Raw genomic sequence first — 27,060 nt, 5'->3', positions numbered from 1 at the left:
GCCAAACTTTCAAAAGTTCAAATGTTTACTTTTGTTCACTAGAATTGGGCACTTGGTAACAACATCATTCCAAGAGCAAAGCAGTGCATCTTTCAGTCATTTTGGTGTGACTCCGTCATACAACAGAAGCATCTTTCCAGTCCTTTACCAAGTCATTTAGAGGACATAAGAGATGGAAATCAGGTTCAACAATTAAAAAAAACTAACTGTTCGCACAGTGAACATTTCATTACAAAAAGGGTTAGGATGTTACATAAGGTATTGGCTTCCACGGGACAGTTAGTCTAATAAACACTATACCGCCCCGCACCAATGAAAATATTTGGCAACTTGCTGAAACACATAATTACAAGTATGTGAGGACAGGGTGCTTTGAAAATAACTTTATTGTCCATAAGAAATAACAGTGAAAAGAACAGGACATATCACTGCTTGCATTCTGTTTCTCACTCCCAACTCTCACCGTGTAATTATGTCATTCCAAATGCCACATGGAGTATATGGATATAGATTTGCTGTAGAGGTAATTAATGTTCTAACATTTAGGAGCAGTTATATTTGTAATACTTAACAGTTACTCGTGCATTCTTTTTTGACAAACCTGAAAACTCTGCAGAGAGAACACAAGCTTCCACGCAAAGGAAAGAGAACGTTGGATTGATTTTGTCTGCCATCATTTAAAAGAGTCCAAAACAAAGCCCATTTTGGAGTAAAAGTAGAAGTTTACTGAAGCCTCAGAATAAAACAGATCCATTTAGCTTCATTCAGATTCTATTAGTCAGGTAGCAGCGCTACCACGTCCTTCAGAATCATTACGAATTTTAAATAACAAAGTCAAGCCTACCCTATATAGAGAAAAGCAGTGGCTTTGCAACATAGTCACAGTTTTATTAAAGAAAGCCTACTCAAGACGTAAAAAAAAACAAATGAAAGCACTTATTTATATATGGACCCTTGACAAATGTAAACTTTGTTTCCTTTTACATTTTCATCCGTCCAATTCAAGCATAGCTACGTCAGCGCTGTCCTCAGTGTCCGAGAAGCCCAGTGCCTGCAGGAACACAGAAACTTGGAGATTAAAGCAAAAACTAACTTTCACCAAAAATAAAACCAAATCATTCAAACATATTACATAACAATACAGTAAAGAGTTAACACGACCAATTGATTCAACCAAAAAGTATGATCACAAATACAAACATTTGGTCAACTGTCCGTGTTCCAGTTGTGCTACATGTGGTGGGTATTCAGAAAGTGGCTTCAATGGTAAGGTGTCAAAACAGGCTTGATACAATACTAAGATAAAGATGTAGTGTTGGGGACGTCACTTTCCATTCCTCTGGATCAATGCCTGCATCTCACTTTGTTCAGAAATTAGATGAACTCAACTATATGATACGAATATCCCTTTACATTGGAATGCACGATGAAGAGAACAGAGATGCTAGCTTACTACTTGATACGAGTCAAGTTGCCAGCATAGTGAACTCTGAAATGTTGAGCACTCCAACGTTTCATGTATAGCAGGGGTCCCCAAATGGTCTTGGCAGATTTGGAACATTTTGGAGTGGAAAGGGAGTTATTGACGATTTCTGCCATTTCTTGTCAGGATCAATAACAGCAGTTTTAACCAGAAGATGGCAATATGTGTACTCTCTGATTCTGACTGCAATGAGTAGTGCTGCGACCATTGGATATAGAGAGCACAAGATTCAAATGATCATCTCTCCTGTGGACAATTGTTCTTCACTAAAATAAGCAATCTGACCAATCCAAATGATCCAGAATCCCCTAAATCTCCCAAAGTGACCCAAAATTCATCAAAATCATCCCATAGTGTCTACAAATATTGCCTCTTTCTGTTTAAAACTGCTATTATTGATCGGGAAATGTCAGATATGGATTCAGTATCCTCAATAACCCCCAAAGGCACTCCAGAATTCAGCCTTTTTAAAACTATTGTTTACAGAGGCTATAATACTAATACATGCTAACTAACGCAACATATGCTCATTTTGAAAATTGCCCAACAATCATGTTAGCATCCAGCAGTTTCTTTGTGTTGGGGAGTGTTACGGCTGTTGCCTTCCTGGTCCTTTTAAGTGTGTTAACCTGTGTTATATGTAAATGAGCTGTGCGGTTGCCCTGACGTCATTGGCTGCCATCTCCTGGTTTGCCCCCTGAAGACTAACTTTGCTCCTGCTGGAGATGACTTCAAAGCCTGGGGACAATCATTACTCTGGAGGCTCTGTGATGTGGGACAGACGCCTCTCGCTACTTGGTCCTTAGAACTGTGGTTAAACTTGTGTGCCCATCTCCGTGTGATATTGTGTGCTAGTAGTGTCTAGAGTAGTTTAGTTAGTGTTTAGAGTAGCTTAGGATTTTGTGACTGTTGCCTTTAGTTTAGCTGTGTTTTTGTATAGAGTCTTTGTGTTAGTTGTACCACTTTTAAAGTGAGGTTTTGTTTAGTTTCTTATTTAGTGTGATAGTGTTATTTCCTTGTATGCAAATAGACACCTTTTGTTAGAGTCCTCCTTTGTTTGGTTCCTGTGCTCTTTTGGCCTTTTTGTTGTTCCGGCTGCATGCCTGCCATTTTGTTTACCCGGCTATTTAAAATAAACCCTTTATAATTATACCAATTCCAACTGGTATGTGTTGCAATTCCTCATCCCTAGTGAGGACGTAACATACATGGGGACTAGTCCGGGATAAAATACATAATTCCTGGGGTTATAGGTGGTTTTTTATATAGCTGGGAACAATTTTTAAGGTTTGTGAGTAGTTCACCTGAGTATGGCAACCTTTGATTTTGAGTCCTTTTTGGTCTGTCCTTCTCGTAAGCAGCTAGATCAGTGTCGTAAAGACAACTTATTTGAGATCGCACAACATTTCAGTCTCCCAGTGGCAGAACAATTATTAAAAAAAAAGAGTTAAAGGCTCTGGTGGTGGATGAGTTGGTGGAAAGGGGTTTTTTAGTGATGCCTGCACAAGCTGAGCTCACTGTGCCTAATGTCCTTGCTAAAGGAGAGGGTAGTGACGGCGAGGGGAGCGAGCAGTGTAAAGCACCGTCCGCGCCGCCTCGCTATAGTCCACCGTCTCCTGGTAGTCCAGATTCCCGGGAAGGGAGTAGACTCAAAGTCCGTCTCGTACGGCTTCAGTTAGAGGCAAAAGACAAGGAGCAAGACAGGCAGTATCAGTTTCAGTTGAAAATAAGAAAGCTGGAAATCGACAAGGAAGTCAGGATGCGTCAGACTCACAACTGCGCGCATCCGGTGCTTTTGACCATGCCGGAGGAAGCCTATCATCTCCTTCTCATTCACCTGCCTTTGACGTGAGTAAAAACATTTCGCTAGTGCCAACCTTCCGTGAGACTGAGGTGGATGCCTATTTTGGTGCCTTCGAGCGCATTGCTACAGCGTTGCGGTGGCCGGCTGAAGTTTGGGCTCTGATGGTAACGTGCAAATTATATGGAAAAGCTCTGGAAGCAGTTGCGGCTCTCACGTTGGATGACAGCCTACAGTATGACTCAGTGAAGGTTGCCATTCTCAGGGTGTATGAGTTAGTTTCTGAAGCTTACCGGCAAAAGTTTAGACACCATAGGAAGGGTCCTGATCAAACTCATGCCGAGTTCGCCAGGAAAAATGGAATGTTGTTCGCTAAGTGGATTGCCTCATGTAATGCTACTGATTATTCTTCTCTGAGGGAGTTGATCATGTTGGAGGAGTTTAAGAAATGTTTGCCTGTGCACATTGTTGTTTACTTAAATGAACAAAAAGTAAATTCCCTATCGGCTGCTGCTGTGTTAGCTGATGAGTATGTGCTCACTCATAAATCTGTGTTTTCTTCAGTCTGTGAGAGATCCCGCCGTGTGTCAGCCGCACCATTTACTCAGCCATCAACTGTGTATGATGTAACAAGAGAGGAGAGAGAGTGCTTTTACTGTCTCAAACCTGGACATGTCATCGCCAACTGTGCAGCTCTGAAGCGTAAAGAACAGCAGCAGAATATGTCCCCGCCAAAAGGTCTTGGCCTGATCACCCATACACGTGTACAGGCGAGTAAAAGTGTTTCTGATGTCCCATTGTCTGATCCTGTGATTGTGCCGGTGCCTTCAGATAAAGCTGTGTTCGAGGAGAAGCCAGAAATTGTGGCTTCCCCTCGTGAGGATGTCGTGAGAACAGCGCCACACGCCGGCCCAGACAAGCCTCCTGACTTTTCGACTCTCCCGGTAACCCGAGAGTGTCAGCTCGTTTATCGGATCCTAGTGTTGGTTTTAGCTCTACAACATTTTAAGATTGTGGTGTTTACCTGTTAAAATCCCTCCATATTCTGCCCTAGCGTGTCCAAGCACAATCAGCGTCTCATGCAATGGGCTCTGATTGTTCGGGACTACAACATTAGACACCAGTCATTAAAGGGCTCAGAGAATGTGTTGGCCGATGCTTTGTCCAGGTTGAGTTTGTGATGTTAGTGTAGGTTTGTTTTGTGATGTTAATGTGTGTTATTAGGAGTTTTGTTAGTGTGCTTAGGTTCACAAAACCTGTGGGTTTGTGTCTTAAGGGGGGGGAGTGTTACGGCTGCTGCTTCCTGGTCCTTTTAAGTGTGTTAACCTGTGTTATATGTAAATGAGCTGTGAGGTTGCCCTGACGTCATTAGCTTATAATTATACCATTTCCAACTGGTGTGTGTTGCAATTCCTCATCCCTAGTGAGGACGTAACAGGGACCCATACTCTACATTTCTAACACAACACTTTGGTGTAATCAACATTTCCGGGTTCACAATTGGCAAACAAGGGGAAAACCGTAGAAGAAAACAAACATATCAAATGAAGAGAAAGCATGTTTACCTTTAAATCCCTCTTCAGGCATTCTCACTGTGAAGGAAAGAGATGAGACACAGTATTATTATATATTATCTTTTATTAATGCCATATATTTTAGGAGAAGATAATGACATACCCTGATAGACATCATCCATTGCAGCATAGTCTGCTATTGGCTCATCAGCCTGAAAGGAAACAATGAATGAATGTTGTGGACCAAAGGAAAGGATCTGTAGGGGTTGGGATTTCTATAGTAAGAGGTACCTTTAGACAGATGATGCTCTCTGGGATGACGCCCAGACTACCCAGAGTTGCTGAGTCGTCCGTCAGACTTTCACCATTGATGGAGAGGTTCTGGTCAAACGGAGCCACGGAGAAGGCATGCATAATCTACAGGGTGAGGAGCACAGCAATGTTAGTTCTGTGAACAAAGAACATTCATTGATTACTGTGGAGCACAGTAATCAAAATGCTTTTTAGAAACTGTTCTGGTTAGCGCTTTCAAATACCTGAGTAGAAGGACAGAATGGGTTTATGTGAACCTACTTCCCTCTATTCACCCTCTAGATTTCATTCTACATTCATCTGAATGCGTCAGGCTTGTATCCACTCATGTGGAGCCCTCACCTGTATTTTTAGCTCTTTAAGTGTCTGATTAGCGGAAACAATCAGCGCTTTCTCTCCTCTGAGTTTCCTGTGCCGGGTGCTCCTCCTAATTCCACCTAGTCTGGTCATTTTGGTCACAGGGGCTGTAGCTGCTGATGCTGAGCTGCCGTCATCCAACTTTAGCCGCTTTGCACCATCTTGAGACTGAAAGAAAGTACTGATTACTAGCTGCTAGGTGTAACCATGTGTTCATTTCTCATCTTTGCCAGCACAAACAAATGCTTAAAGCTTGGGTAGGTCAAAATCCAGCAACAGTTAGTTACATTTTTTGTAATGGTCCAACTGAAAAACCTAGCCCAATGTTGCCAACTCTTTTCAACTGAAAGTACCTGTGATCACAGGTCACTCTTAATTTTAGTGAAAAAAATAGCTGAGTTGGCAACACTGACAGCCCGTCCCTCCCCTCATTATGAACAAACACATGTCATAGTAAATGTAACCAGTGGACATGGCTATTGTTAGCACACAGCTGTCAAGCTAGCAGCTTGCAACAGTCAGAGAGCAGAGTGCAGACTGGCAGGTTGGCATTCAAATTATTGCATTTGGGAAGAATAAAATCATTTCATTTTGTATTATATTGTATTGTATACTGGATTTGTTTTCCCTTTTTGCCAAGCATTTGATTTATAGATCACTTGTCTGAAAATTGTTATTTCTTGTTTATTTATTTATAATCAGCTGTCACATTGAAAGATAAGGATTAGGATTGAGGGTTAGTCTCCACACGGCTTTCAACATGGCGCCTGCTGATTCGGAGACTAGCAGCTAACAGTGCTTACTACCAGCTACGAGGGGAACCAGAGGGAGGACAAGACGCTACTGTTAACAACTCAGGACTGTGTTATCAGCAGTGAGCGCTGTGTGAGCTGCGTAAACAAAACTCAGCCGAGACTTCAGCACACTATATCTTTACAATGAAAACAGTTGTTTGGAGCTACATCAATGCTCTGATGTGGAATATATATACTTTTACTACTGCTACTGTTGCTAGTCAGAGTAATGGACTCACCTGGCTGAAGTCTGAGTCTTTCTCTCCATCCACCTTTGGAGGCTCCTCCTTCTCCTCCCTCTCCTCCCTCTCCTCCTTCTCCTCCTCTGCCTCAGAGCTGCTGGCAGTCAGCTCCGGAGCACCCTCCTTTATTATCTATGCAGAGGACAAATATTAATATGGTGGGCATCACATTCTAATCATTATGTAAAAAAAAACTATTGTTACTGTTTGGGAGTCCTAAAATGTCCTTTTGTCATACCCTCTGGTCCTCCATGACTTTGCGGATGTAGATGGTTGCTTGGGTATACTCTCTGAGGTCCCTCTGCTGCTGGAACAGGAAGCTCTCTCTGCACTCCCAACAGAGATCTGAACTCAAACAATCACACACATAAAGGACCATGAGCCAAACACTTTAAAGCAACACTCCCACTAAAGCAGAAAGGTATTCACCAAGCACACTTTTTCCCACAGGCAATGAGTGTTTGCTATTTAATAATACATTTGGAGTATCAGTCTAAGTGAACAGAAAAGCATTAGAATAAACATTGTAAAGCTGAGCCATGCACACGGGAGGAGAAGCCTTTCCCCTGACTGTGCACCCTTACCAGGCTGAGTGGTGTACTGCGTGGTGGTGGCGCCACTGGGTGTGGTCTGTTTGAAGCAGTGGATGGAGATGGGCTGGTCCACAATGAAAAGCCGGCTGATCACTTCCCACTCGCTGGGCCAGAGCAGGGCTACACTGTGCAGGACAAACAGCACGACATGAGACCACAGCAGAGTCAGTTGCTGATACATCACTTCACAATTATACAGATACAAATATATCCATTCATTAATCACAGTCCCTGTAACATCCAGCATCATACTAATAATACAATGTGCCATCTAAGCCTATGACTACCCAAAACCTTTGCATTTAAACATTTGAATAAAGGCTAAGTGCTTCACAATAAATACAGCATCCCAAAATATGAAATGATGTTACTCAAGTGTATGACTATATGCTACACCCCTTATTATCAGTATGAGCGCCGGGGCGGCAGTAGCTCAGCCTTTAGGGAATCCAAGGGTCGCCGGTTGGAGTCGGAACACAGAGATCTCTCTCTCTTCATTAGTGCATGTGTGTGTGTGTGTGTGTGTGTGTGTGTGTATTTTGGGCTTATGTGTATAACTATAAAATAACACCAAAGTGAAACCTGGATTAATACAAGTTCATCTTGATGGACTGCAGTGATGTCAAGTAACTAAGTAGATTTGCTCAAGTAATGTAATCAAGTCAAATTTTGAAGTACTAATTGAGTATTTAAATTGTTTGCTACTTTGTACTTCTACTCCAATACAGTTCAGAGGTAAATGGTGTACTTTGACTCCACTACATGTATTTAATCCCTTTAGTTACTTCACAGATGTGGATGAATGATGTGAAATATAATCAAGTGTTAAATCAGACTTTAGTTCCACCTGGAATAAATCCACAAGTTACCCTGCAGTATACAAAGTCATTCAAACTAGCTGTACCTTTGCCGGCTTTGAGAACACTATCATGATAAATCATTATAAAACATATCATATATGTGACCCGCTCTATCCAAATCAGTCGGAAGTCGCAACGGCTCATTTCAAAATAAACGTGGATTTGCGTAAAAAACTATTTTTTCGGGGTTCGGGTGTTTTGTTTGATTTTAAACAAACAAAGTCTTGGCTTTCAGAATATGAAACTTTTATTTCCAAACTCAGACGATAAATGCATTCTTTAAGCTTGTAAAGGGAAGATGACAGGCAATCTGCTCTTCCGCAGCGCCGCCCCCCCTCCTTCCGGCTGACATTATGAATGTAAGCGTAGAGTAATCATAAATAACACGGCAGGGTCCGTTACAGTTTGTTTTCATCTGATTTCAATTAAACAAAGTCTTGGCTTTCAGAATATTAAACTTGTTTCGGCAAATTCAGAAGATAAATACAACTTTGAAGCTTGTAACGGCATAATTACAAGTGGAGAACGGAGTAATGTAACGTCACAGCAGGCATAACAACAGCCGGTGTTTCTCGTGAGGGTTTTCCCCGGGAAACAAACACAATACACACAAACGCAAAAATACACAAACACACACACACACACTTACAGTATACACACACACACACACACTTGCAAGCTTCTCCCAGACCAGTAATCCAAACGAAAATATCTTCCCTCCGTAGTATTTTGATCATTTGCTAATAATCAATCAGATCGATGGATTCCAGAGAAGAGGAAACTTTGAAGGCCTTTTTCTCAAAATGATGACTCGGTGACAGTCATTATATAATGTGACATATTTCTCTTAATATTTGGAGTACAAAAACAATCCTGATATCATTAGAAAGCTAGGAATATCCTCTTTCCAGCAGTGTATACAACTCAAAATGTGTCTTCGGATCAATGCGACTCATTTCGATAGAGCAGGTCACATATATTATTCTGGAATGGACCAATCTGCACAATGACTACTTTGACTTGAGTAACATTTGGTTTGCAGGGATTTGACTTCCAACAGAGTATTCCTACACTCTGGTACTTCTACTTAAGTACAATATATGAGTACCGTCCCCACCTCTGAAGTTGAATTTTTCTTCCAGTTGTATTCTATGTCTTTGTCAGAGGTATGATTCTCATGGAAACACGGGTTATCTGGTTTGGTTGGAAGTTGAAAAGCTAGTTCTCTTAAGTTGAATAAGCAGAACTCACTGTTGTGCATCTCCGTTGATGAGGGAGTCGTAGGTGAACATGAAGCCTCCGTGAGGACAGAGCAGCAGAGTGTTGCCTACATTAGACACTGGAGAGGACTTAGTGGGCCTCCTACAAAAACACACACACAGAGGAGAGAAAAAGAACCACTTCAAAACTCAACTTGCAATTACACATTTTCAACATAAGTGACTGGCCAAATCAGAAGTGAAAGGGACAATCTAAATGCAAACTAAATAAATGAATGAATTGGTTCAAGTCATTACTAAAAACAGACAACTCATAAACTTCTGTTTTTAGAAACTCATGTTATGGAAGGATGAACCTGTTCCTGATTGCATAGTCATTCATTCTTGTTGTGATTACAAACGCACTCATTGTATTTGATTCATTTCCCGAAACAAACATACCTTATGAATTTTCTCCATTCCTCCACAAAAAACAGCGGGACTATGTAAAGTACATCGGTGTCCTGGAGAGACAGACAAGAGAGCAGTTGCTGTATTCACCTGAATCAGTGTACCATAACATTTGCTGAATTGTCATGATGATATTAAAGGGCAATTCATGCTGCACTATAAATATATGTCTTAGTGTTAGAAATTGCATGTGTGTAACCCTCCTGTCCACAAAAGGCACTGTGCAGTACAGAGATGGATTTGTTGAGGGGGAGGAGGGTTACACACATGCAATTTCTAACACTTAGGGTGCATTCACACCTAATAGTCCGCTACCACAGTTTGTTACATTGTTTCATTTTTCAGAAGGTTCGGTTTGCTGTTCACACAGGCAAAACTCAAACAGACTATAAACTTTAAACACAAGTCATGTGCACGGAAATGCTGTTCAACCATTGGTCAGACATTAAGGGTAAAAACGCAAATCCCGGCAATTTCTACCGGAGCCTCCGCCATGGAGCATCGGCACTTTTGGCAGGTTATTCTCATGCTGCTGTTAATCTGGAGATCCACAGACACTAGCGGCCCGCGCATATGATTATATAATCAGAAAACGTCCGTTAAAAAACATTATAACACATATAATGAGAGACGTTCTGCAGTAAGGAGGGGCGTTTCACCGACGACAGGTGTTCTGACTTGTATGTAGCTGACGGATAATTTTTACTTTACACAACACTGTTCAACACTTCATTCTGCTTCACTCTTTAACCAAACAACCGCGGATGTCTTCAAAAATCTTTAGCGAAAGACTCTTTCGCTAAAGATTTTTGAAGACATCCGCGTTCTTGTGACGCGTAAATACTGCGCTTCCTATGTTTTGGTGCGGACTGCGTTCACACCAGCGATTAACCGCTCCAGAGTTCACTAGCAAGCGCTCCGAGACCACCTATTTTAGCGGACCAGAGTTCGGTTGTTTAGTTCACTTCAGAGGTCTCGGATTGTGTTCACACCGACTCAAATGAACCGCACCAAGCGGCTAAACGCCTAAACCAGGGTCCGATTCAACCGGACTGTACAAGGCTGGTGTGAATGCGACCTTAGTCTAATATATCATGCCCATTGAGCCTCTATTGGTCTATTCTTTATAGACATGTGTCCTCTTTTCAATAAGTGTATTGTGTGAAGAGGTGCTTGGCGGTGTGTCTACCTCAGGCCACTTGTTTAGGATTGGCCGGTTCTTCTCATTGAAGAGGTTGAGCAGCTGGTTCTTCTGCTCCGTGGCCATCATCTTACTTACCGCCTCGTTGTCCTTTTCTTCCTGCTCTAGAGTCTGGACACACAAGAAGGAAAAGCTTTGTTTTTACAACTAACCCAATGTTTCACTCTCTTAAGATTTGAAAATACTTCAAAAAGCTCTAGCCTGGCTATTTATCCTTTTAATCATATTCAAAGCGAAAACAAAGACCTTCGGTGAGGCTTCGTTGTATTATTGCGCACGATTGTGGAACAGCCTCACAGAAGAGCTGAGGTTGGCAGGGAGCCTGCATACTCTTAAGAGCAATCTCAAGACCCACATTTTGGATTTGGCTTCCAAATGTGAAGCACTTAGAGTTACCTTTGTGTATGAAAAGTGCTATATCAAATCAGCTTGACCTGATTTTAAGATGAAGAGAACAGTGTTTTTTTATGAATATCTACAGTCTTTATTTGGGCTTTAAGTTCAACATTTAGGTTACAGTTCTTTAACAGAGCCTACGCACATGGCCTTCGTAGCTAAGGTACACTTCAAAATGTAAATCTATCAGCTTGTTTTCTCCTAACTTTCTGATGCTGGTCCATATTGTTGATAGTGAGGACAACATGAAACACGTCAAACTAATCTTAGTGATGTTACACATATAGCAAAGCCATCTCCCTTGCAAAACTTTGTCTGATTGATAACTGGATCAACGGACATACAACAGCAGCAATTGACAAACACCATTACTCTGAATAATTAAAGATGGATGACTGAAATGTCCATATAGTGTAGCAGTTGTTCTATAAAGTTCCATCTTTATACCTGCAACCGCTAGGCTTAGAGAAAACACTTTCAGAAAGTAAACGTGTAAGGATGCAGGTGAGGTATCAGTGTGCTTCAGCACTGGGTGTAGCGTCAGTTCACTCACCAGGCACAGCTGGCAAGGCTCTTGGTTTTGGGTGAATTCTGGGGCTTTGGGGAAGTATTCCCTTAGCTTAGCCCAAACTTCAGAGGACACCAGCTTCCGTTCTGTCTCCAAAATACTCAGACCCCCTACAGCAGGAATACACAATTAGGAACCAACGATTGGAGGTTGTTATATAGAATTGGAGGATGAAGCCCTCTTTAATGGTCACACATGCAGAGCACACAGGGAAATGTGTTCTCTGCTTTTAACCCATCCTAGTACCAGGAGCAGTGGGCACCTATCGTACAGCGCCCGGGGAGCAATGTGTAACAGACAACAGAATTGAAGGTCATTGTTAAAGTATTTCATTAAGATCATTCTGGATGCTGGTACCGTGAGTGCAGACAATGTCTTCATTGAAAGTCTTCATGTCATCCTCGTTGCCCTCTGAGAGCTCTGAGCCAAACTCTACAATCAAACAATACATTACTGTTATTTATATGTTTTCTGACAAACCTTTCCAAGGCCAATTGTATTTTAAGACAGAAACAAATTGGCATTCATGTCTCTCACCTTTGCTGTTGCTGTGTGGTCCCTGTCCATTGGTCTGGCCATTGCTGTGTTTGGTTTCCTGCTCATCTTCGTCCAGCTGCTCTAATGCCAACTGCCTCCAGCTACGCAGAGAGGCTTTGCCCGTCCAGTAGCCCTCACCACTGACACACATCCACACACACACCATTCATTTAGATATGCAATTCTGGATTGCTCATTGAGGGTTCCATCTTATGAAGGAACTGCACTGGTTCTGAAATACCTCTCTTTAGCTCTTTTCAGAAAGGGAATACATAACAATAAAGTATTTTTGACATGGTGTTCCTTTTGGCTTGCACAATAAGTGTGTGTGCCAGAGGAAGGTATATTGCTGCTGGAGTTTATAGTTCAAGCTCATGACAATTCAAATACATTTTGATCTAAACTTGACTTACTGCACAGCACCAACAACTCTTTCTTTGAGTGTGTTTACCTGAGCGTGCGTTTAACCAGGTTGGTGATTTCCTTGTAGTCTTCATTGAGCTGGTTCTTAAGGCGCAGCACTCTGCACCGCTGGCTAACACAGTCTCTGCACATGGAGGAACCTGAACATACGCACATTAGGATACGTGAACAGGTAGAAGACAAACATTGGGGTTTTAGGATGATATGCTTTCAAAACAAAGTGTTTACTAAACATCACAGGAATACCGGCAAGCAAAATCAACCCCTGCTTTTCTTCCGTGAGACGACTAGTGATGTTAATGATTCGTCAGTGATGCAGGTAAGTCTGCGATCAATCAAGATCAACAAACTTGTTTCTCAGCTAACCTCTTTAGTTTGCTGTGGCTGTTCTTTCAAAAACTATTCATCTAACGTTTATCACTTGTATTTGTTATAAATAAAAAAAAGAAGAAAACTGGATAAGCTTAAATAGTGCTCACCAGGTTCAGTCTGATGTAGTGTATGGCTTACAGGAATACATTTAAGTGCAAGCTTACTGTTGTATTTAACATTTGGAAACATGCAAAGTGCTATACTTCAGGCTCACTCTTTAAGTCTTAAGCAACCCTCCTACTACTATAAAGTTTTTTAGAGCTGCGCAAAGTTGATTCCATGCCAACATATTTAGTTTGAAGAATTTCAGAATTGTTCATAGTTTTAGAATAGTGATTATTGATACCTACTTCTGTGTAACTATTGAATTTGAGAGCACTAAAACTCTCATGATTTGAGAAAAGATCACAGCCTGTTTGACTGACCGTCCAGTCTGGGCCCTCCGCTGTAGCGCTCGTAGAGGACCTGGGCTGCTTGCATGGAAACCCTCTTGGTGTCTCCCACCTTGTCTGGGTGCAGTTTGCCGTGAGAACAAAGGAAGCTGGCGTTGTCGATCTCTCTTGTTGCAGTGGAGTCCTCTAGCCACTTCTTCAACCAGTCCATTGGGATGAACTCATATAACTCGCCTGAGGGGGGACGAGCAAAGAAACACTTCAAACATAAAGAGACACAGGAGTTCTGGTTGTAATGGAATAAATCCAGGCTGTTCTGTGATAACAGTCTTGATGTAAACAATCCCTCAAATATCCATATTTAAAAAGACATGTACAAATATTGAAATCGTAACATAACTACTAGTTTTTTATCAACACCTGACTTCTTTCGTTACTCTGACACTGGAAAATGTAGATATAATAAACAAAACCAAGATACAGTTTTTGCTTTTGGCAAACATTCCTAATCCTATTGGTTCATCGGGGTGTTATGTTATGTCCTGTACGAATAAAGGTATTCTTAGGTGGTACTTGCAGTGTTACAGGTTAGTGTTGCACAAGTAAAGCAATCTACATTCATTATTCAGCCCATCCCTTAATTACCCTGTCTTAACTGAAAGCAAACATGTACATTTTTGTGTGTTTCTGTTTCTGTGGGTGATTAGGGAATGTTTTTACCGACCGTCTTTTGCGGGTAAAAGCTCGTAGAGCTCCTTCACCTCCTCATGCTTCGCCTTGCCCTTATCCACGCTCTGTTTTCTCATTTCCGCCATCTCAGTGCACCACTCCTCAAATTTATGGTTGTCTTGGTCCACCAACCTCTGAAGGAAGGCTGCAATTGAGAGGTAAAGAAACCATCAGACCAAGTCACATGGACCATAATAATAAACCAGACCAGAAATGCTTGCTGCTTCTTTTTCCGGCTGCCATCTTGGTTTGTGTCAAGAAGTAAGTAGATGTTGCTCATAAACAAACTAATGTGAACATTCTTCTTCTCACCTGGCACCTCAACATTGGTACAGGAGGAATCAGACTTCTCCTCCTCCTGGACCTTATACACCAGCATGTAGGCGTTTCGGGAGCAGTGGTAGCCTTTGCTGCACTTTGGCTTTCGTGTCTGGGACTTCACCGTCTCAGCTGGGGACAAAGAATCCCAAAAGGAAGAGCAACAACTTTGAGAAGGTGAATAGATGCAGACCTGACCATCAGGTGGGTAAAAAAGGTAAGAGCATTGTGATTTTTGTTTTTACCCAAGCCCCATCATAGTGACCAGGGCATGCGGGATATGCACTTTTTAAGGTAAACCTTTGATACATTTTATTAATCAAAACATAGCTTTACGATGTCATATGATATGTTTTAAAAAAGGGGAATCTGACCTCTGTGGCTTTGACCTACTGAACTTAAAAATAAAGATATACATTGCTGATTCAGTATACACATGTAGAGATGTAATTGACCCAGCCCAAGTGACTGTGCTTTTATACAAGTAAACATCATGCTGCATCTTTTTTATTTCACCTGGTTTTCAACATGTTTTTTAACAGTAAGGAATGTTATTCAACATTCAACCTTACACTGGATAATAGAAGGACTGCTAGAACCTAATACAGCCTACACTAGCTAAGAATGTCACCAAGGTAGAACCATACAGTGTGTGTTTAGTAATACTCACCAATGTCCTCCTCAATGCCAAGCTGCAGCTTCTTGCCTTCCATCTTCTCAATTTCCTCATCATTGAACTTGTACCAGTCACCGGTGCTGGCGTCCTTCACATGGGCGATGTAGTGGCCAGAGTAGGCACTGATGCCCCGATGGATCAGCACCGCACTCAGTTCATAAACACACTTCTGGTCTGGAAAAACAGTCCGTCCGAAGACGTACAAAAATCAACACACTTCATTTTCAAAGAGGCATAGAAATGTCTGCTGCTGCTGCTGCTGCTTGGGGAGAAGATGTAATGTAGTCAGCAAGTATTGCAATTTAAATACTGATATACTGTATATTTGAGTAGAGCAGTGAAATTATTGTGACGGCAATCCATCACCACATAGAGCCACCCTGCTTTGACATTGTGGAACATGTTTCCCCCTGTAGACTATTGAAAATGTCCCTCTTGTTTCTTTTAATGCAAAGCACGTGGTCTCAGTCTTTTGAATATAAAATAAATATATTTTGTTTCTTCTGTAGAACTGACACGTCAGTATGCATTGATTGTTAAGGGAAAGTGCAGAATGAGTGTGTCGTAATGCTAATACCTTCTTTTCCTTCCAAGAAAGGCCCCATATCCAGCTGCTCAGGAAAACTGATGAAGGTGTTGAGCTTCTTCTTGTGGCCTGTTAGTCTAGGGAAGACAACATGCTTTAGTTGACCTTTTTCCCTCATACCAGTACAACACATACACTGACGGTAGAGAGGAGGCAGTAGCTCAGTCTGTGGGTACTTGACTGACAGAAACAGAGGGTTGCCTGTTTGTATTCCAGACCTATGAATGTTGTAATGATTAACAACATAGGGAAAACAACAATTCCCCAAACATGTGAGGAATTGATCAAGTGCTTCTTCATCAGAACTACAATGGCTCACCTATCAAAGACGAAGCGCATTAGCTGCAGGTTGAGGGTTGGAGGAATGCTGTGCAGTCTGATCCTTCGAGTTGCATTCTGTTTACTCTGACAGCTCTCACAGAAGTAGCGGTTATCTCCATCCAGCTTCTCCTCCTGCAAAGTGTAGAGGCTCAGCAAACAATCTGTGTTTTACATTTGACTGACCAAACATTCTTAGGGAAAGCCTTTCGACTCATCTTGTATCTCATTCTCAACTACATGAAATTCTTAAATGAATGCTGAGTAAGACATTTGCTTTTGTTTGGATTCAAAGGATCTCCTGGGAAATGAATACAAACATAGGAATTGTTGTCCAATGAAGTTGGCATAGAGGTCTGAATGTCAGGAATGAAAGTTACCTTCAGGAACTCTGTGACACACTCTGTGAGATTCTTATGGCCCTGGATGTTCAGCTCCAGCTCGTAGAATCGGGACGGCAGAGCAGATGATCGCCCACACTCGTTACAGCTGAAAAACAAAAGGACAGATTCCAGGGCCCTTTCTCATTTCATCAAATCCCCCTCCTCGACTCCTCGGTCCTCCGGTAGTGACCCGGAAATGAATTTCAGCGTGCCATGTTGAAGGACATCTCATTTCTCTAAATGCACTTCGAGGACCGAGGATCGAGCGTCGAGGAGGCTCTCTGGAGGAGCTATAACCGAGGATACACTGATGGGTCCTCCACGGTCCTCCACGACTCCTTCGTGGATGCATTTCCGGGAACAGAGATGTTTCAAAGAGTCGTGACGCACGGCCAGACTTATCTCAGCCAATGACAGCTCTGCATGCATCCCCTGGATATTATTTTATTAACTGCTTTCATCGCGACGCGATGTTTACAGTTAGAACAGCTGGGAGGTCCGTGCAGAAAGCAGAGCAGTGTGAATATATCACTCAGTATAACAGGCCTACTCTCTTTATTTGCTTTAGTTTAGTAGATATCTACAAACAAAGAGTCGATATTTTTCTAAAACCATTTAGTGCTTCACATAATAAAATGCACAACGGCTGTAGCCTGTTTTAGGAGCTGTAGGTGCGTGTGTGCGGTGTAGGTGTGTGTGGTACAGTGTGTAGGTGTGTGTGGTACAGTGTGTGCGTAGATGCAGCGGACATACAGGTCTCAGTTGGTCTGGTGTCCTCTGCTTACTTTTAATACTTGTAAATAAAACTTTTGGCCCGTAATTTATTTTCCTCATTGTAGCGACCAGAGAGGGGAGGGGGATATATCCAGTCTCTGATAGTGTTACGTTATTATCCGAGTGCTCTGTTTGATTCTGAAATTGTATATATTTATATAAATATATACATATATGTGTGTGTGTGTGTGTGTCCCCGCATCTGTAGCCTGTTATTGTCTCATTATACCGCATTGTGAATGAATTAAAAGTAAATATATAAGTCATCATGAACACATCTGTCCATCAGACAGACGGCTGCTGTGCCTTCTGTCATCATTAATGGACGTCTCTTTAAAATGACGACTCAGAGGAGAGGAGTGCTCATTTCTCTAACCGCCTGCTGCTTCCCCTCCTCTCTCCTCGGTTCCCCTCCTCGACTCCTCCGCTCGCATCTCCTGTGGGCGGGACTAAGTATCGAGGATAGGAGTCGAGGAGGGGAGAAATAGAGAAATGAGAAAGGGCCCAGCACAGGATAGAAAATGTATTTTTGTTTTGGCAAATTCATTTGTAATTTAAAACACCAACGATGACTCTTATAATGCAATTTGAATGAGTCCAATTCAATATGGTGCCAGTCCTCAACTCACTTTTTTTTGGCTCAATATCTAATCAATCCTATTCTTCTTATAAATAGAAAGTCAACCTACAAAATAACTCTATGCCTTTTTCATAAGTATTGTCCAAATCCAAATGATGACTTTTATAAAAAAATTATCCTTATTAAACCCAGCATTATGAATAAGTGGTATAAAATAACTTGTATCTAGCTTGCTCTGTAAAAATAACAAGGCCTCGACAACAGACAAGGTTTAATGAATGGCTGTTTGAATGAATGTAACCTTTGACTTGCACCTCATCTGATAAAAGTGTAACAAAACCAGACATGGAGGTTCACTCTCCGTCACTGCTCTTAACTGAAAAATGTGCGGAATAGGTGTATAATATACATTTTGACTGTGATCATTTGTGGGTGGGGGGAGTCAAAAGCATTGGCAAGCAGGGATAAATGTTATTGTTGATCATAATTGTATCAATCATATGATATAATATATACTTTTTAGTAGATGATCAGTGTTTTATTTGCTGGAGATCAGATCCAGTGTGAACAGGCTGGTTGATGTTGGTGATGAAATGACGCGGACCATGCTTCTCTTCACCTTCTTCTTTACCTCACTAACAACTGAGGGTAAACTATTTCTAAGGCTACCAAAGTGATGTTTTTTATGCTTTAAAAAAAGAAGAGAAGTGCAACAAGAAGAGAGTTTTATATAAAGCCAGCACATGTTTTGAATCTGCAACAGATGATGACACCTACACAAGTCATCGTCATACAGTGGGGACATCAGTGAAAAGACTTGGCAAGAATATGGAAGGTGACGGCAAACACATCCTTCCAGACTGTGGCAAGTGTGGTCTCTCCCCTTCACAATAAGCTGTTATCATTTTATCTTGCACTATAAAAGGGACCTGCTGGCTTCCTTCTCTCAATTCTTTGTTGAAAATGTGCTTTATAAAATGACCTAATCCAACAATAATTAATCAAACGCAGGCCTTTAGTTGAATGTCACACAGTTAATGAAATACAAGTTGTGACATTGTAATGAGTTCTGATGTCAAACACTATTTTTACTCAAATACAAATGTGTCAAATTAGAGTGCTGAGTGGTCTTACACAGTAACGTAGGAGAACTGTCCACAGAACTGCCGCTGGATGACATTCTGCAGGTTGGGGTTCTTTTGCTTAGACAGCGTGTCCTCCAATACAGACAAGAAAAGCTTTGAAAACTCCTGGGCATCCTAAAAAGAGAGGGGTTGGATTTAATGCACTGTGAAAAGTCCCCGAAAACAATAATAATAAAACTAATAAACATGCCAGAAATCCAATTATGTGCGTTCATTCTGCAGTGTAATACTGAAATGAATCGTTTTTTTATTGTTAAGTTGCAGAGCTGAAATCAGATTTTTGACAGTTGGTCATATTTTAAGACATCATTTTGAGCTCTGGCAAAATATCTATAAACATCTTCCAACAAACTGTGAAATCAGTCCTGAATTTCTAAATCATTGTCAAACATTTCTGACAGCTTCATCTAAGGACTTACCTGCTGCTGTCCTGTATCCAGGCCCAGTGCTTTGACCAGCCCTGAAGGGTCGATGTATTTCCTGTTGCTGTTCTGCAGCAGTGCAAACAGATACTGCAGATGCTCACATATAGACTCAGGCTCGTAATCTGAAAAAGGAAATGCTTTCATCATATACAAAAAGGTAAAAAGTGTCAGCTTGTAGACATTGTGTGTTGATAACTGGAAGGGGAATGCACTACTTAAAGTATACACAAGAAACGTGAACGTACCAGACTCAATATTGTGTTCCTGGGCTCTGGCATTGTGGCACTGATAGAGGCTCCTACGCAGCTCAAGGTTGTGGAACCACACTTGCAGGAATGTGTTGACGTAACATGTTGCACCCAGGTTGGTCAGGCCAACAAATGTGTTCTGGAAGGGGGCAGAGACAGAGAGATTAATCAACTGTTTCTTTAGATATCTTCCATCTCTGGCCTTTTGATCATTTCTCAGGACCTCATGACTAAAAATGAGGGATCTGAAAAAATAACACAGAAAAACTTTTGCAAAATGTGTGGCTGATTAAATAAATACCTTATCGCGACGCTCTGAATTTGGGTCATCGATATTGTGGAAAGCATTTTCATCAATATCCCCAAGCCACGCCTGTTCACCAATACCCACAAGACAGTTGGGATTCCCTTTGCAATTCCTCCTGAAAGAGCAAATCAGGGTTATCCACCTTACCGTTTTGATTTCTGCTGAGATGTAACTAACTCTTATGAGTTGGGAAAATACTTCTTCAAATCTTGAAGTTTAGTTTTGTCTGTAATCAAAGCTACACGTCCATTGAAGTTAGTTTTTTTATAAACAAATGAGAGCACAGATCAAGATCAAATGAGTAACATTTCAACTGCACAAACTAGTGCTCACTGCTTACCATCGTGTTGATTAACTCGTACTATTTTGTGGTATGCCGAAATGAATATCCCCATGACCTTTCATACTAACTTAACAGGGCTCCACAAGCACGGAAATCAGACAAATTATGACCATTAGCATCGTTCTGAGAATCTGGCCATTAGGCCTCCAAGTTTAAAATGTAATTAAACAACTAATACCTGTATTGTTTCCTGGCCTATTGCTAGCACAACAGACATTCTTCGGTTAAACATGTTTTAATATCGTAACGTTACCTGCAGGTTCCTCTCTTGCAGGCCAGGAGACTGACGCGATATGCTAGCTCGATATGCTCCTGCCTGATATCTTCTGGCTTCACCGATTCCACCCAACGCCAAGCTGCTTTCTCCAACTGTAAACGGGGCGCCATAATCCTAAAATGTAACGTTAACCACACAGTTATGTATGATTCGAAAGAAAGCAACCCAGCTAATGGTTTAAGATTAGCCAAACTATTTAATAAATGCTAACATAGCCGGCTAAAAGGCTAAGCGAGTTCTTACAGGTCATAGCTTGGTTCTTACGAAGCAGCCTTCCGTTAGCTGTGTGATGCTACTTAACATAGCCAGCTAATATTAGCTTACTTCTTACCATACTATCAAATTAAACTTTAAAAGTTAGCATTTTACACCAGACATCGCATCAATAAATATAGCACTGAAATAACAAATTACGACAAAGGTAGTAGTAGGGTAACGCCAGGAGTAGGGACTACCCTTGTGCTAACGTTAGCTATCTTGCTAAAAAATTTAGCTAGCCCGACCGGCAGTGTTAGCAAGTCATTTCCCCAGAATGTTCGACTTAACGCTATCTGACGCTAACGTAACGAGTTTATTGTGTAAAGTCAACAAGTATCGAACCTTTCATGCGTGCAGCTGCTTCACCAAAAATATTTAATGTATTTTCACATTTTATTCACGGTTTATTTTAGATTTAGCGCCCTTGCGTCAATTAATAAATAAATAATGCCTCCGCTCAAAATCAACAAGACGTCAACAAGACGTGACGTAGGTGACGTCTCTTTGTTGTGACTGGAGGGAGGAAGTGTACTGTCTGAGGAGCGGAAACACGCGGAGCCTTCAGAGGACACCTTCCTGTTCGATAATACAGCCATGGTTGTATGGGATTAGTTTTGTTTCATAAAGATAAAGCAAGACTTTCTCAGAATCAAGCAAAACTAAGGGTTTAAGAGAAAAACAAACTCAGTCAATGAAAATAAATTTAATTTCAAAAATAAAACTATTAGTTGCAAACAAATCATTTGTGTAATCATGTAAACTATAAGTCTTTTTTCTTTGTTTTAACATATCCTTTTGTTTGCAGTTATCTAACCCTAAGCTAAAGGAGGTTATAAAGGAAGTTTGAAACCTCCTTTCCTATCATCTAGACTAGAGAATTGGAACGGCACTTATCATGGCTGCCACTGGAGAGTCGGAGTGACAAAGACCAGGGCCCTTTCTCATTCCACTAATTTCCCTCCTCGACTCCCCTCCTTAGGCGCTTTCACACCGCAGTACTTTTCTCATGAGAACTTAGTTCATCAGAACTCTTTAGTTCTGATGAACTAAGTACAGATCGCGTTCACACCGGAATAAGTCCCTGGTGGTGGATTAGGCAAATGAAGCCGCTGACGTCACTTCTTGTTCTTCTGCTTTGGGTTTACTGGCAGGCCGCAAACAACTTCACGGAGTATACTGCCGCCCAAAATCCCCGGCCGGAAGTCCCCGGAGTTTGGGAATGGCTTCAGTAGAAGCTGCTGGGACTCCCAGCAGCTTCTACTGAAGCTTTCCGGGTAAATCGCTAGAACGCCGACACCTCCTCATCTCCACCGCTCCCATGTTTTATTTTGTGTTGCCATAAATTAGTCTCTCTGCGTTTCTGCGCTGGGCTAATGCTAATGCTAATAATGCTAATGCGGGGATAATAAAATCGTAGCTTCACAAGACTTTTTTTGAGTTTTACGGGGCGTGGTTTGCAATCCGCCCAGCCAATCAGAAATATAGCTCTTTTCTCACAAGAGAGCCTCATGAGAGTCCCTGCTCTCTAGCAGGGACGGAAAAGGGGGTAAAAAGGTTCTCATGAACTAATTTTAGTTCCGGCTCTTTTTGGTGTGAACGCGACATTTGGGAACTATATCGGAACTAAAGTGGGAAAAGTACTCCGGTGTGAACGCGGCTCTTGACTCCTATCCTCGAGACTTAGTCCCGCCCACAGGAGATGTGAGCGGAGGAGCCGAGGAGGGGAACCGAGGAGAGAGGAGGGGAAGCAGCAGGCGGTTAGAGAAATGAGAACTCCTCTCCTCTGAGCGGTCATTTTAAGGCCCTGACACACCAGACCGAAATCGGCCGTTTTCGTTAGTCGGACGACGAAGTGTGCCCTGTCGCCCAAACTCAATTTGGTGTGTCACGCACCGTCGGCCGTGACATGCCTTATTTGGCCTTTCATGGCCGACGGAATCGGCCGTGAGTCGGCCACAGGCAGTCAGACAAAGAAATCACTCTGATTGGCTGTTCAGCTAGCGAATCAGTGCATGAGAAGCAAAACGGTGGCTTGGGAATGCCTTTCACAAGCAACACTCCAATGGCTGATAGCTCCAGTACATGGATGTATAATAAGAGCTCCAGTACCGCACGAAACATGTTTTCGATGGACGAGAGCGAAAATGGAACGCACACTCTATTTGTTGTTTGTTTATATCACGTAGTCTGTTCTTCTTCTGTCTTCCGGTTGTTGCCTCTTTTGAATGACGAATACACACTACCGCCGCCTGCTGGTAAGGAGATTTATTGCCATTCACGCATGCGCAGTTCGTACATGCTTGGCTAAAGCCTTTGCGGTGTGTTCCAGTGCGACACATGGCCAAGAGGCAGGAGAACACGCCGACGCAACAGTCGGCATCAGCGTCGGGGAGTTCTCTGGTGACTGCTTGGTGTGTCAGGGCCTTTAAAGAGACGTCCATTAATGATGACAGGAGGCACAGCAGCCCTCTGTCTGGACAGATGTGTTCATGACGACTTATATATTTACTTTAATTAATTCACAGTGCGGTATAATGAGACAATAACAGGCTACAGATGCGGACACACACACACACTTACACACACACATATATATATATATATGTATATATGTATATAAATATATAGGCCTACAATTTCAGAATCAAACAGAGCACTCTCATAATAACGTAACACTATCAGAGACTGGATATATCCCCCCCCCTCACCGCTGTACTTTTCCCACTTTAGTTCTGATATAGTTCCGAAATGTCGCGTTCACACCAAAAAGAGCCGGAACTAAAACTAGTTCATCAGAACCTTTTTTACCCCCTTTTCCGTCCCTGCTAGAGAGGAGGGACTTTCGTGGGAGAAAAAGGTTCCTATGTCTGATTGGCTGGGCGGAATGCAAACCATGCCCCGTAAAACTCCCAAAAGGTTTTGTGAAGCCGCCATTTTATTATCCTCGCATTAGCATTATTAGCATTAGCCCAGCGCAGAAACACAGAGAGACTAACTTATTGCAACACAAAAGAAAACATGGGAGCGGTGAAGTGATGAGGAGGTGTCGGCGTTCTGGCGATTTACTCGCCAGTCCCCAACTCCGGGGACTTCCGGCCGGGGACTTCGGGTGGCAGTATATGGCGTGAAGTTGTTTGCGGCCTGCCAGTAAACCCAAAGCAGAAGAAGAAGAAGTGACGTCAGCGGCTTCATTTGCCTAATCCTTCCCCCAGGAACTGATTCCGGTGTGAACGCGATCTGTACTTAGTTCATGAGAACTAAAGAGTTCTCATGGGCCAAAAGTTGTATTTACAAATATTACAAGTAAGCAGAGCAGAGGACACCAAACCAACTGAGACGTGTCTGTCCGCTGCATCTACGCACACACTGTACCACACACCTACACACTGTACAACACGCACCTACAGCTCCTAAAGCATAATCAGGCTACAGCCGTTGTGTATTTTATTATGTGAAGCACTAAATGGTTTTAGAAAAATATTGACTCTTTGAGATATCTACTAAACTAAAGCAAATAAAGAGAGTAGGCTTGTTATACTGAGTGATATATTCACACTGCTCAGCTTTCTGCACGGACCTCACAGCTGTTCTCACTGTAAACATCGCGTCGCGATGAAAGCAGTTAATAAAATAATATCCAGGGGATGGATGCAGAGCTGTCATTGGCTGAGATAAGTCCGGCCGTGCGTCACGACTCTTTGAAACATCTCTGTTCCCGGAAATGCATCCACGAAGGAGTCGTGGAGGACCGTGGAGGACCCATCAGTGTATCCTCGGTTATAGCTCCTCCAGAGAGCCTCATAGAAGCTCGATCCTCGGTCCTCGAAGTGCATTTAGAGAAATTAGATGTCCTTCAACATGGCGCGCTGAAATTCATTTCCGGGTCACTACCGGAGGACCGAGGAGTCGAGGAGTCGAGGAGGGGGATTTGATGAAATGAGAAAGGGCCATGGTAGGCTTTGTCAATGTTGTCACCACTGTCACTACCCGATCCGTCCCCCTGCCCGATCGGTACTGCGCATGTGCGAGATGGTCCGCCATATTGGAGAACTCACGACGGCAACCCAGGAAGGACACTTGACACAGTGGCTTTTGGCAAAGCTGAAAAATAAAACGAGAGAGAGATGAGTTATTGTTATTACAGCGTGACTTCACTATTATTTAACAACTCTTGTAATGGGGTTCTTTTATTTGGGGTTAAGTACATTGTCAGAATAAGTGAGAAATGGATTTAACTTCTGTTAGACAGCTATCATACTGAATAAATATTTACTGTGAATGTATGCAAAAATGTATGGCATATGGCTGTGCTGTACCAGTGACTGTCACTACCCGATCCATCAACCTGCCCGATCGGTACTGCACATGGGCGAGATGGTCTGCCATATTGGACAACTCCGGACGGCAACCCAAGATGGACACTTGATACAGTGGGTTTTAGCAAAGCTCAAAAAGGAAACTCGAGAGAGATGAGTTATTGTTATTACAACGTGGCTTCACTATTATTTAACAACTCTTTTTATTGGGTTCTTTTATTTGGGGTTAAGTACATTGTCAGAATAAGTGAGAAATTAATTTAACTTCTGTTAGACAGCTATCATACTGAATACATATTTACTGTGAATGTATGCAAAAATGTATGGCATTAAATCCATTTCGCATTTATTCTGACAATGTACTTAACACCAAATAAAAGAACCCCATAAAAAGAGTTGTTAAATAATAGTGAAGTCACGTTGTAATAACAATAACTCATCTCTCTCTCGTTTTATTTTTCAGCTTTGCCAAAAGCCACTAGCCTCATCCCAATGGCCCTCCTCAACTCCTTCTTTCCCTCACTCGCTTCCCTTCCTTGCGTCTTAGCTCCGCCTCCGTAAGATGCGAGCGAGAGACACGAGGAGGTGACGCGAGGACAGAGGAGTCCTCAGGTATTAATTGGGATGTCCTCGTTCACTCAAACGTCACTTTTAAACGACGTCTGTCAATGATGACATGTGCACAGCTGTATCCCCTCTCATCGGGATTAACTGAATAACCCTTTGGAACCGGCCCATTTGTTGTTAAATATTTATTTAAATGAATGAATCTTTCTCTTGTTAGTCAAGGAATTCAATGTATGATGGTTGGTCCTGCTTTTGTGTTCCTTTTTGGTGTAAAATGTAGCCTACATTTAAATACAAATATAATTATAGTAATGTGAAAGCCTTTTAGAAATTAATTGCACATAATAATCCCCACGGAGCTGTGAGCATTTATACATTTATGTGACGCTTTTCCACTCATCTTCCAGTTGTCGGTTTTCCTCTGTTGAAATCGACCAGCTGTGAAGGTGGGGGCGGGGCTTTTATACGCGAGTAGTGAAAACACTTCCGCGTAGTCTGCTCGCGTATATCCTCCCTTTCGTCTCCTCCCACACCCCTCCTCCCTCACCCCTCCTCGACTCCTCCGTGTGCATTTCAGCTATTGGGACGTCCTTCAAAATGGCGTGTCTTGATCGATTTCCGGGTCAAGTCCCGGAGGATGGGAAGAGAGGAGTCGAGGAGGGGTATTGGGATGAGGCTACTGTAGCTCCCTCCAGTAAATGACACGAGGCGGAGGTCTTGATTAAATACGGGGTTTATTCTTGTGGGACCTATTCCAACCCGTGAGAACTGGGTTGTAAGACAAAAAATATATAAAAGGTAAACAATAAATAAATATGGAATATATGCATGTCATCAATGTTATTGCTGCTAAATAAAACAATAAACGGCACACATATCCCACACAGCATGTAGCACAAGCTAACAATAGCATGTAGCACAAGCTAGCGCATAGCATACATACTGTTGGGGCAGAACCTCTGCTCCGCGCGTTCCTCTATGAGTTTGTTTTAAAAGAAGGAAAAGTCAAAGCACCAGGATAAGGGTTAAACAATAATCTGCCTTAATGGTAACACAAATACAACCTCAATCACGGAGTAATCCGGATTACTCCAGCTCCAGTTCCTCTCGCTGGGGGAGGTATTACCCCTTGGACAGCATGAGGAAAAAGAGAGCGAACCAAAGGAAAACACAGGCTTTCATACTAAAAACACAGGAGGAGGTGTGTGGATGCTTCCCCCAGAGGTCATCTCATTGGGAGAGACCAACACATGGCCTGTCATACCCAATCAGCCCGAGCCAGAGGCGACCCTTAA

The 27,060-nt window shown here is 42.2% G+C and overlaps 1 protein-coding gene across 6 annotated transcripts; it reads right to left on the bottom strand.

Annotated features, from left to right (window-relative positions):
• Positions 1-368: 368 nt before the first annotated feature.
• On the bottom strand, positions 369-26,852 carry usp48 (ubiquitin specific peptidase 48). Of its 6 annotated transcripts, none has more exons than XM_079684821.1 (28): positions 26,830-26,852; positions 20,601-20,738; positions 19,999-20,119; positions 19,695-19,836; positions 19,444-19,571; positions 19,014-19,138; positions 16,523-16,631; positions 16,144-16,277; positions 15,816-15,901; positions 15,233-15,412; positions 14,557-14,694; positions 14,240-14,389; positions 13,549-13,749; positions 12,780-12,891; positions 12,329-12,468; positions 12,149-12,223; positions 11,777-11,901; positions 10,816-10,938; positions 9,618-9,679; positions 9,208-9,318; positions 7,088-7,221; positions 6,742-6,848; positions 6,501-6,635; positions 5,453-5,635; positions 5,090-5,215; positions 4,962-5,010; positions 4,850-4,876; positions 369-1,051 (listed from the first exon to the last, which is right to left on the bottom strand). In XM_079684821.1, exons 2-28 carry the CDS (start codon positions 20,732-20,734, stop codon positions 1,029-1,031), a joined length of 3,180 nt encoding a protein of 1,059 aa, XP_079540947.1. In that variant the 5' UTR covers positions 20,735-20,738; positions 26,830-26,852; the 3' UTR covers positions 369-1,028. The 6 variants fall into 6 exon arrangements, 4 of the variants coding, with proteins under 4 accessions (XP_079540947.1, XP_079540946.1, XP_079540948.1 ...); XM_079684820.1 differs by lacking the exon at positions 26,830-26,852 and adding an exon at positions 21,225-21,558; XM_079684822.1 differs by lacking the exon at positions 26,830-26,852 and adding an exon at positions 20,868-21,198.
• Positions 26,853-27,060: the final 208 nt, after the last annotated feature.

The sequence above is a fragment of the Notothenia rossii genome (assembly GCF_949606895.1).
Source record: "Notothenia rossii genome assembly, chromosome: 5".
NCBI lineage: Eukaryota > Metazoa > Chordata > Actinopteri > Perciformes > Nototheniidae > Notothenia > Notothenia rossii.
This window is presented reverse-complemented; position numbering and strand designations above follow the sequence as displayed.